The 12,351-nt window shown below is 38.8% G+C and overlaps 2 protein-coding genes across 2 annotated transcripts in view; one reads left to right on the forward strand and one right to left on the reverse strand.

Moving 5' to 3' along the window:
- Window positions 1-2,076, forward strand: BTBD6 (BTB (POZ) domain containing 6). The gene is made up of 3 exons (XM_009332718.1): window positions 1-81; window positions 349-467; window positions 694-2,076. Exons 1-3 carry the CDS (start codon window positions 1-3, stop codon window positions 1,724-1,726), a joined length of 1,233 nt encoding a protein of 410 aa, XP_009330993.1. The 3' UTR covers window positions 1,727-2,076.
- The window catches only part of BRF1 (BRF1, RNA polymerase III transcription initiation factor 90 kDa subunit), a 174,305-nt gene that overhangs the window by 93,128 nt on the left and 68,826 nt on the right, over window positions 1-12,351 (reverse strand). The window contains exon 5 of the mRNA XM_009332719.1: window positions 4,047-4,119. Coding sequence (XP_009330994.1) covers window positions 4,047-4,119 — 73 coding nt within the window. The remainder of the gene's footprint in view (window positions 1-4,046; window positions 4,120-12,351) is intronic.

The following is a 12,351-nucleotide window of genomic DNA, read 5'->3' on the forward strand; positions in this document are numbered from 1 at the left end:
ATGTTCAATAACGAACTCATGGCTGACGTTCACTTCATCGTGGGCCCGCCGGGGGCATCCAAGAAAGTTCCTGCCCATAAGGTTTGTGCAGATAATTTTTGGCTTTTTAATGCTGCTGTGCGTATCGCCTTCTCCCCCTGCCTTACAACGAGTTCCATTTTTTTCCCCTAATTACGGCTCTCATCTAATCTTGGAAGTAATTCACACACGCCGCAATTAAAGGGAACAGTCTAAGGCAGTCTTCTGCCTCCACTGTAGCTTTTAACTTTCCGTAAGTGTTGTCGAAAGCCAGCACGCTCCCCTATTACTGATACGTATTACTGAGGCTTCTCCCTCTTTATTTTCCAGTATGTTTTGGCCGTTGGTAGCTCTGTCTTCTATGCTATGTTTTACGGTGATCTCGCAGAGGTCAAATCTGAAATCCATATACCAGATGTGGAACCTGCAGCCTTTCTAATCCTATTAAAGTAAGTGGCCACTACAAGTCTACTAATTACGTGGAGAGAATCAAAGTAGCTTATAAAATATACATCTCCTAATTGGCATTGTGCAATACGCACTTATTACTGTTTACTTAATGTGCTGACAAATACTGAACGTCAGATTTGCTGCCAGCAAAGATGATTATAGATCAGTCTTTCATGGCCTATATATGTTTTTTTTCCTAAGAAACTATTTTTTTTTCCTGTCTAGATATATGTATAGTGATGAAATAGATCTGGAAGCTGACACAGTTCTGGCTACGCTGTATGCTGCCAAGAAGTACATCGTGCCGGCCCTAGCAAAGGCTTGCGTCAATTTTCTGGAGACCAGTTTAGAAGCGAAGAACGCTTGTGTCCTGCTGTCTCAGAGCAGGCTCTTTGAGGAGCCAGAGCTGACCCAGCGCTGCTGGGAAGTGATTGATGCTCAAGCAGAAATGGCACTGAAGTCAGAGGGCTTCTGCGAGATAGATCAACAAACACTAGAGATCATTGTAACCCGGGAGGCGCTCAACACCAAGGAAGTGGTAGTTTTCGAGGCTGTTCTCAACTGGGCAGAGGCTGAATGCAAAAGACAAGGGCTGCCGGTTACGCCACGCAACAAGAGGAATGTACTGGGGAAAGCTTTGTACTTGGTGCGGATTCCGACCATGACTTTGGAAGAGTTTGCCAATGGAGCTGCCCAGTCTGACATCCTCACCCTTGAGGAAACTCACAACATATTCCTCTGGTACACAGCCGCAAATAAACCCAAACTAGAGTTTCCGCTGACAAAAAGAAAAGGACTCGTACCTCAGCGATGCCATCGGTTTCAGTCGTCTGCATATCGCAGCAATCAGTGGAGGTACCGAGGGCGATGTGACAGTATTCAGTTTGCCGTAGACAAACGGATATTTATAGCAGGACTGGGATTGTATGGCTCGAGCTGTGGCAAAGCTGAATACAGCGTCAAAATCGAACTGAAGCGCTTAGGAGTTGTCCTTGCTCAAAATCTGACAAAGTTTACCTCTGATGGCTCCAGTAACACTTTCTCTGTGTGGTTTGAACACCCTGTGCAGGTTGAGCAAGACACATTTTACAATGTAAGTGCTATCCTTGATGGTAACGAACTCAGTTACTTTGGGCAAGAGGGAATGACTGAAGTCCAGTGTGGGAAAGTGACATTCCAGTTCCAATGCTCCTCGGACAGTACTAATGGAACCGGCGTACAAGGAGGACAAATACCTGAGCTCATTTTCTATGCATGATGCATTTCACCTTGATTGTATTCCAATACTGCAACCATGCACATTAAGGGATTTTTCAATTTTACTACAAACTCTGCAGCAGTATGGAATGTTATGCTACTTACCTATCTGCTACATCAGGCTATACAAATAAGTGAAGGAATGCTCTTGAATTTAATCTTATTTTATTTATTCATAAGCTATTTGACTTAATTAAGACTGCAACAAGCAGAAAAATGTTAAATTTTGCACGCACTGTGCATTTATTTTGTATATAGATAACTAACTTGCAGACTGCAGCTGACTTAAACAGAATGTTCTAAACTAGAGCAGTTTACGAATCTGTGAAATATAAAACATTTTTACTTGCCGTAAATCCTGTGTACTTAATCATTGCTGATCTTATGGCTTGTGTCTGTTAATTCCTCTACAGTACAGTTAACAGGGGTGATGATACTGTAGTGTCCCCTGTGTGCATTAGCTATTGCTGCAAATAGGAAGGTTCCCTTGCCTGGTAACTGAGACTATCTCTCAGCAGCCTTTATTTTCCTTCACAAAAAAGGGAGCTGACATATGTGGAAGCTCAGGGTTTTTTGTGTGTTGCCTAAGCTGAAGAGAGACAAACCCTGAGTGTAATCAAAGTTGATCAAAATCATCCTGTGGTTATATTTGAAAGCCTCTAATGCCCATTCACATGCATCATCTGCGTTAACCTCCACAGCCTGCCCTGCAAACAGCAACACTGACACTCGCACCTGTCAAGCTGCACCCCCTTGAATGGCCCAAGTCAAGACATACCCATGAAGCTTGATGCAGTGACAGGCTTTATCGCAGATTGAGCCCAGAGCTGCAATACTGGCAGCCACTATCTAAATATACATCCCATCCTCACATGTAGGAGCAGACATGAGAGAAATACTTGCAATATGGTCTTTCAGTTCATTCAAAATTAGTAATTAGAAGTAAGCCACCTTAAACTAAAGCTGCGGGATCTTTCCTCCCCCTCTGTTTTTTCTAAAAACATAGTCCCAGCCACTATCAGCAGTCATTTTATAGCTAGTACCCTTAACTTTTCTCAAAGAGTGATAAAAGTAGGTTTTTTCTCAATGTCTCACAGTCATTACAGATGAGCCAATTAGAAATATTTACTGTTTTTTATAAATCTCTCTTCTCATAATGACCTTGGAAAGAATACTCAAACAGCAGTCTAAACCAGTATGTTTTTCCATGTATAACAGGTACCTCTACATTTAATTTAGAAGGGTTTTCTGTTTGCTTTTTCCTAAGCTGCATTAATTTTCACCTTGAAACTAAGCTGCAGTACAAATTCTGCCTATTCTTTCTTAAAAAAACAGAAGTAATGAAAAATAAGAAGGTAACTGAAATCAGTGAAAAGAACTTTTTACCAGACATCAAGCTATGCTAACGAAGCCAGCACACCACGACAGCTGATAGCTGTGCACTGCCACATACTATCTGGATGCTGTCACGACAGTGCTCAGTATGTGAGCTCCTGGTTCTCTTGCTGCAAAGGCAGGCAGTTACGTGCCCAGCTGAGTGCATCTGAAGGGGAGTGCGTGTGTGTTGTTCTTGAACACAAAAGGCATCTGATTCTCTCAGTACAGATGAAGGAGAGTGGGAGTGAGAGTGGGTAAAGATACAGGAAGAAAATCCCTGCACAGAGGTGGGTAACAGTCACAAGACCTCTCTATAAACTCACTCTCTTAACTGGAATTGGCATGAATTCCCTTGGCTTAAAGGCTACAGCCTAGACAACAGCTTTTTTACCCTTTAACAGGTTAAAACCCACCTTCCTATCACTGTGTTGCAATTTCAGCGATGACTTACTAATTAAAAAGTTATTCACATACTTGGAAAAAGTTGCTCGTCATTTTCCATCAAGCCACTTGTATTTCAAGCACTGAACACCTCAGCTACAGGTGATGGACAGATAGTAAATTTGGCAAATATTTATCAAACGTTGCATCTCTCTGGAATTGCAGTGTGACAGGCCTGTGCAAGCTTGTAGACGCACACAAATTTATTATACATCAGCCCATTGTCTTAGTATAGCTCAAACTACTCTCAGAAAAAGCAACAAAATTATTTGTAAAAGAAAATAGCATCTAGCTCCCAAAAAAGTCTCACATAAAGGAAAACAGGCTCTCATGGTCAGCATTGCTCTTCGGCCTGGATTGATTCCAGCTTCATTTTTAAGTTACCACTTTGGTATTTAGCACACAATACTATGGATATATACACACATACATATATATTCTTTTAAAGTAACCATGCAGAAAATATACCCAAATACTCAAAAGTCAACTAAAAAAAAAAATACCTATGGCTGGAGCATTTATGCAGAGTTCTCTGGCCAACAGAAGGAAAGTTTTTCCCAGCACATACACATTCACCTATTAAAAGAAAAAACATCATTATTTAAATCTTAAACCACAAATGTTTTTAATAGAATATTTATGCAGAAAGGAAAAACAACCCCACACTTTTGAAATCTTAAACAACCTGCTTTAAAAATTTAATTGACGTAATACAAGCGGTATTCATAGGTACAGAATAATACTTGGTGCTTGTCAAAAGCTGCACAAATTGGTATTGTAAATCAAAGCATAAGTTTATATTGAAAAAATTACAAAAAGTTGTTCATCATGCTCTTCAGTGGGCTCAGTGTTGCTCTGTAGTTACTTGGGCAATTTTTCAGTTGTCACCTAACATCTTAAAGCATTAAGCAGACTTTAATATCAGTATATATAAAGTGTTACTTATCTTGTAACATAATAAAACCTGAGCAAATACTCACAAGTTAGTGCAAATTTCAGCTCTGTATGATCACGTGAAGTAGGATAATGAAGTATTGCACAAGCACACACCAAACTTTTCCACCAAAGCAAGGAGTGGTGCTACATGCCCCAAGGGTTATTTGTCATTTCTTACTGTTTGGACATTGCCCCAGATCACCCTACTTTAAAAAAAGATAAACCAATTCCGAAAAACCCTAAACCACACCAAACCTGCTAAGGAGTCAGGGACAGAGCCCTGCTCTCCTCCCCTCCTTCACTGCTGCACTCAGGAGGATGTAAACTGAGGGGAGGAGTTACTTTTCATACTCTGATTTGCAATTTATAGCATAGGCAACTACATTTGTATTTTAAAAGTCTGAGGAAGTGTTCTTTCACTATCTTAACATGTGTTTTTGTGGTCAGCAAGAAAGGCAGGATATACTTCAGTTCCCAATCGGCCCCAAACGTTCCCACGAGGCTCCATGAACACCTTGCTCCCCCAAGGCATATATAAAGGTCAAAGTCAGTAGAAAAAACTTCATCCTCCTACACTACAAACAAATAGATTTTTTTTTTTTTTTTAAGATAGTATATACTCTATTGCTTTCATGTAACAGAACTGCCCCTCTCTTTCCTATGCCAGGATAGTGAAGGTGTTTACTAAGCAGTCAATTACACAACAGAGTTGTTGATTATGGTACAAGCCTATGGAAATAAAAAAATCCTGTTACTAAGTATATTCTCTTTCAGTTCACAGAAGAGCTTTACCAACATTAGTTTAAAAGCAAGCTTTCTGTCCAAGCGTATAGATGCTTCTACCAAGCTAGCAAAAATAAATTTATACATTTAAGTAACAACAACAAAAAATACTGACACATTTTCACCTAGCACTTCAAAATTTTTCTTTATGGGAAAATGTTCTTAACATGAATTTTTCTCAAATTTAAAAAATGAGAACTTCAAAGAAATCCTCAGAATGATCACGTATCCTGAAAGTGACTGCTCGATCAAGTGTGCATGATATGATGTTAATTCATTCCATATTTAGTGGAAGGTACTGAATTTCTTCCATGTTTTCTCTGACCAATGGTTGGACTGGTCTAGAAGATACAAAAGTATAGTCTTAAAATTTACCATCCTTTTTTTCCTGAAATACCAGGCAACATAGAAATACTGTTCCATGGGAAGTAAGTGAACAAACATACCCTTTGAATAAGAAGCCTATTTCTTAGGAAATAAGTCACCAAATTTTATACAGAAAAATAAGCACCTACTGAATCTGGCAATCCATATAGGAATTTGAGAGCATGTGAGTTTCCATGAGCCACACAGCTAGAACAGACCTTACTACAGCAAAATATCTGCAGTGTTTCAGTTGGCTTTAGATGCTCTAGATTCACTGTAAGTTTGGAATGGCTTGTTTTGACTTTTTGTCTAAGAAATATTAACATAAAGAGTGGAGGTTTGGCTGTAGTTTCAGCCTTCTAAGTTGGCTGACCAAGTTACTATAAATCTTAAACCTCATCACTTAGATCTTGTTCTGCAAGGACAATTTCACTGCACTCATCAATAAAGTCACTTCAGTGGAGCCAACTACGTATGACGTTTCCATCAGAGGCTTCACAAACTCATCTAGTTCTTTCATTTTAGTCTAGAAAAAAAAAACACCTCAAATTCAGACAAGTATTTCTCCCTCTGGCTTTTTTGTCACAACATCCAAATACTTGATGTTTGCCCCCATCAAACCATGTCACTCTAAGAAACTCCTCTCAAGCAAACTTTCCATAAATGCAATCATCAAAGAACAAATAAATATGAAGAGGCATAAAGAAGCAGGGTTTTTTAGTGAAGTTCTAACAATCAAAGTGGGTGCCAAATTAAATCTAAAGCAAAGACAAATGCATAACAGAATTGCTCGATTACTGGTTTTTATCTTCTTCTCCTTGGCCTAACTAAAAGTCTCCGGATCCATGGTCTGTTTGAGAAGTAACATACTTAAATCTAACCTGCTTTTCCACTTCACCCACATCATCAGTGTTTTACGACGAGCTTCAAGGTGTAGGCAGTGTATTTATACAAAATAATAAATTCAAATAGAAATGGTACATCAGGGAATTTCTTTCTTTTGATCACAAGTGCATTTCTTTGCAGTTTCTGGTTACTACCTATTTAGAAAGAAAGCATAATATACAGTGGATTACGTACTCCATGTTGTTTCCCTCATGAAGCTCACGCGTTTTTAATGCCAGGGTAAAGTCAGAAAAAGAATTGGGAATATTCAATTGCTTCCAGTTTTCTTGGCAAATCAGTAGGAAAAGAGACTTCAGGCCCTCTCAAACAATATGCTTCTCATCTTTAAAAGTTACCAGATATTCACAGGTTCTGGGGCATTTCTCATAAATGGGAAATTAAAGATGGCATAAAGCTCACCCAGAAATCTGTCATGGCATTGAACTGCTGAAACTTGATATTTAAGAACTTTTGGTTTTAGTGGAAGAAGGCCCTTTCACCAAAATTTTATGCCACTGTCACTAATTTCAACTATTACTCACACACACACACATATACATCCTGTGACAGATGAGATATGATAGATATCTAACAGGCATATAGTCTTTCTTTACTCTCACAATTTGTATGGTTTTTTGCACTCCATTAAGCTTCGAAAATTAAGAGAATTAATTTAGACGCCTACTTTAATTTCTAGTTCTTTCTTCATTAAGAACTTCGTATAAAAATTCATATACTCCAATCCATCAAACGCTTAACAGTCCAAATTTAGAACCAAATGACATTTGCATTCATAAAACCTAATTTTATATGAGTCCTTAGAATGGTGAATAAACAAAAATGCCCTTCTAAAAGGAAGTCTCTGGCTTAGACTTGAATTGGCGCAGCTTTAAAGCTTACCACATTGACTTCGGACTCTTGTCCCCCTTCTTGATTTAAAAGGATCATACTGAAAAACAGTATTTCCCCAAACTCTCCCCAATCAGAATTGTCAAAGTGTAACAGTTGTTTTATAGACTTTCATAATACTTGTGGCTCTCTGTCTATTTTGATCAGATATTAACATTTCCTAAACTTGATGCCATCACTAGGTTTGAACTTTAATACCTAATACAGAGTGGTGTCAACCTCTGTCAGAGGGGATATTTTAAAATATCTGCATACCCTGATAGTTTTTACCATATTATTTTACATTCAGTTCACATTTAACAGAAAAAATTTACAAACATATGGACCTGCCACTGAGTTGTTTGTTGGTTTTTTTTTTTTTTTAAAAACCTAGATTCTTGTAACCTGGCACAAGTAATTTCCATCTTGTGCTCACCAAGGCACTAGGGAAAAAAAAAACCAAACAAACAAAACCCCCACAAAACACCGATGTTTTTACCCCTAAGTTTTTACAGAGAACTTAAGATTCTGTAAGATGTTGTCCTTTACCAATAGTTAACTTCCGCTCTTGTTACAGAAGACTTTATATTAGTTAAAAGGGGGCATTTGGAGAAGGAATGGCTTCCAATTATTCAGTTACATCTTTATAAGAAGATCCATCTACTCGTTATACTCTTTGCCCTTCCCAGTATTTTTTTGAGACAGTCTTTTCATTTCACATCTGTCAGTCATCAGATGCTGATTTCAAAGGGACACTTCCACAGGGACTCTTACCCTTTCATAATTTCCTCTTGCTTTCACATCATGCCTGATGTGTTGACAAATACCAATATACTTCCACTTTTAGAAATAACACCAAATGCCTCCTTTCCAGCAACACAGGAATTCAGCTCTTCATCAGCCTAACACCTTCCAGAATTTTAAACTCTCTTTGGGAAACAGGGAGTCTCCCATTCATACAGTTACCAGGTCACTTCACTTTCTGGACAGTAGCAAAAAATAAAGCTGCAACCATTGAATGAAAGTTTTGCTCGACCCTAAGTTCCATAAATTTATAAATCAATACTTTTTCACTTCGAGCAATTTCTAAAAAGGCTTTTCAAGACCATGGTGTGGCATTCTGGAAAAATATTACAAATGGTGACGGTGGTTAAGGTCTTCTGCCTTTTAGAAAGACAAAGACCAAGCAGTTGGAACGCGATGAGAATTCACACTGTGAAACATCCATGGCTGGTTGCCTAAATAATTAAGCAAGCATGAAAAGCAAATGAGTTTTTAAGGAGAGTGTCTGTTGCTGGGGAAAGAGGCACCTGTGGTTATTTGATTCATTATTAACATTTCTAGTATAGTAATGCCTGAAGGTCCCAACCAGGTTGTTTAAATTAACTCAATCAACATAGCAAATTGCATAGGGGCAATAAAGGCAAACGCAGTCAACATGTTAATAACTTTAAATGAACAAAGGGTACTAAAAACTGAAGCAAATGAGTACAGTCTTTAAAAAAGCCTCTGTTTTACCTTTCTCCACACAATAAACTGAAACTTCTTTTTTTTTGGATGCATATTGCAACCAGAACATTACATTTAACCTTGAAAGACAATACACAAAACTACAAACGTAACAAACCCAACTTGTCAGACCGCAGTTCAAAAAGAGACACAAATCAAAATTAAGCAGCTTCCTCTCGTGCTATACTTTAAAGCGTTGCCTTCAGTATGGGGACTCTGAAGGGACAGTCTACTTTTGCCAATTACATATGTAGTAGTCCTAGCATTCTTCCTCCAACACCACAGCTGTACAATAAACCATTATCATACCATCTATGCAAGAAAGTCAAAGAGGAATTTGCAACAAGCATAGAAGAATCACAGAGGCCAATGCTGCCTTTCAAAAGAAAAAAAAAAGCAACAAGTGTACAAAAATAACTCGCAATAAAAATCCTTCTGGACAAGAAAGTACTTGTTCCTTGACTAGACAAACTGAAGAGAAGAAATAGGGGACGAGAGTTGTGTTTAGAAGTGGAAGAGAGACCAAAGGAGGACTAGACCAAGCAGGTACCAGTTACTGATTTTCACTTCTTGTACACCCCCTTCCCTTATCTAGAATTGTAGTATAGTTCAGGTTGGAATGGTTCTCGGGAGGTCTCCAGCCCAACCTCCTGCTCGAAGCAGGGTCAGCTACGAGAACAGACCAGGTTGCTCAGGACCTTGAAAACCTCCATGGACAGAGACTTCAAAACTGCTCTGAGCAACCTGTTCCAACGCTTGACTGTCCTCATGGTGAAAAACCTTTTCTTGATATCAAGTCAAAACATCTCATTTTAATTAATTATGTCCGTTGCTGCTAATCCTCCTGCTGCGCACTCCTATAAAGAGCCTGGCTATGTCTAACATCTTTTCAGTAAGCATTAGCCTCATTTAACAGCAGGACACACCACAACGCACACTAATCTACTAGGCTGAAATTGGAGATCAAAGCACTGCCCACACCTCTTCCCAAAGTCTTTTATGACCACATTGCAAAGACCATGACACTGGAGATTACAAGAGGCTAAAAAAGAAACTGCATTTCCCAGGATGAGAAAGGCAGCATTTCACCACAATGAGACCAAAACTTTAGCCAACTAGTTCTCCAGGTGGAAGGAATGAGGTGCTCTGAAAGACGTGAGCAAACCTAAACTGCTCAAAAGTTGGGCCAAGGGTAGACAAGCTTTGCAACTCTCCTAAACAAGCAAGGCCTGTCGCTCAGATTGGACTAACAAAAAAGCAAACAAAAGGCCTGATTACAGACCTCTCTAAAGATTATATTTGCAAGTAAAATGCAGTATCTGAAAATATAAGCTAGTACTTTCCTTGTCAGAGACTGATGACTGATCATCCTTCCAACTCAATCAACATGCAGCATGGCTCTGCTCTGCACAAGGAAGGAGCCTGATTTGTAGCAGTGTTCTGGACATTTTCAGTTTATTTCAGATAATGCTTTAAAGTCTAAATGTACCAGAGGCTTACTGAATCTGACAACACTTTCAACAGGAGGTTTCCAAGACATAGGACATATTTCACCTGAAGATAAAATGGGAGGAAAAAAAAAAGAAAGAAATTGCCTTACCAATTAAAAAAAAAAAAAAAGAAAAAAGAAAAAAAGACAGACATTTTGGCTTTTTCCAAGATGACAGCAATTTTGAAGCTCCCAAAACTACTATGAAATGTAGCAGTTTTCCAGTGGAACAAGAAACTCCCACATTGCAGTCATCGGCGTAAGAGGAAAACTGATACGACTTCTCAAACAGACTGCCATTAACAGTGAAAATTAGTCTCCTCTATTGCTAAGTTTTAGCTGCATAATGCTATTCTAAAAGCATATTACACTGTAGGGGACAGCTTTTTTATTTTTTAATGGAGAATGGGGGACCAAATCCCAAAGCAACTTGAAGACAGGAAGAGAGGTTGTACAAGAAGTACAGAGCAGAGCCTAAGAGGCCACACTTAGGATTTCCCCAGCCTTTTTTTTTTTTAAAAGCTAGACAGAACAACAAGAGAGAAAGAACATAAATATGGTAAGTCATTAAACAAATACTGAGTTGCAGGTAACAGCAGATTCAAATCTTCATATTACTCTTACTTTTAGCTACCACCTTTCTTATGTTGTGAGCTACAGAGGGTGTTGGCTCTCCCAGCACTTGCAAGACACTGGTTGAAGGTCACTGATGTGGAGGGTGCCATAAGTGGGATGCAGAATGGCATAGTTAATATTGTTTCCAGCTGCAAGATGGCAAAAGGAAGCAATGGATGGCCTTTTTCATAGGCTTTCATTTATCTTTTTTGCTGGTAGCTGGAGTTAAAAAGCTTACTTTTTGTTTTGCTTTTAGATGAAGCAATACACAAAAGGTTGTTATGCTTCCCCCCCCCGCCCCAAATACACTGAAACCTATTTCAAGATGTTCTGTAATTCAGTCAGCAGCCTCCATGAAGACACTCCATAAGGATGTTTCATTTGGTAACTTTCTTCAAAAAATTCCTGTGGTCAGATGATTAGCAGCCCTGCAGGTCACTTCACCTCCTGCAGCAACTGAGCTGCATCAAGTAGAAAACTCTGAAGAAAAATCTCAAAACTTGCTATTAGCATCTAATCAAGAGTTGGTGAAGGTCAGCGGTAGCTTATTTTTTAGACTGTCAGATATGACTTTTTTTCCTGATATAAAATTGACACCTTTCTCATTTTACCAAGAAAAACAATAACCTGGACCAGTATGACAGATTTTGTACGGATGAGTCTGAACAAGTTAAATATTTTGGAAAGGCAATACCACTGCCACTACTACTACTGCTAACAACCTTTCTGTTTCTTTAATGACATTCACATCCCAACTTCAGGATGGGAGAGCTGTCCTTGAAGAAGAGGCACTTCCAGGTAACGTAGTACAATCTAATGACCTCATTGCTTTACTTTTCTAGGCACACAATCTGTGGCCAGTCTAAAGCAGAATATACTGAAGTTTTCTGGGCCATAAATGTTTTGCCACCAAGTTTTTTTTGTTTTGTTTTGGGGTTTTTAGTTTGGTTGGTTGGTTTTTTAAAAACAAACTCGGGGTGGGGGAGAAATCAAGCTAGGACCTGAAAAGCTCTTTTATACGTTCTTAAACAGGACTTTCTGGCTAGCTACAGCTAACAGCAACATTTAAGATTCCCGTTTGCTCAGATTCACCTTAAAGAAGCTATAAAGTAGAGCACATCAGAAGTCTTCACAGAGTTAAAAACATAAATGCAGATCATGATACTGAAATTTTGCATTTTTCCTGTTTCCAGGGTTGATTACTTCCTCACTACTAATCTATTTCTGTCTCTCCCATCTCTTCAGTTACCCCTCTTTAACCTTTTGGTCCTCATATGCCCCATCTCAACACCTTTTCTGGCTGGAATGTACAGAGGGGAAAAGACAAATCATTCAAC

The sequence above is a fragment of the Pygoscelis adeliae genome, unplaced genomic scaffold (assembly GCF_000699105.1).
Source record: "Pygoscelis adeliae isolate BGI_AS28 unplaced genomic scaffold, ASM69910v1 Scaffold179, whole genome shotgun sequence".
NCBI lineage: Eukaryota > Metazoa > Chordata > Aves > Sphenisciformes > Spheniscidae > Pygoscelis > Pygoscelis adeliae.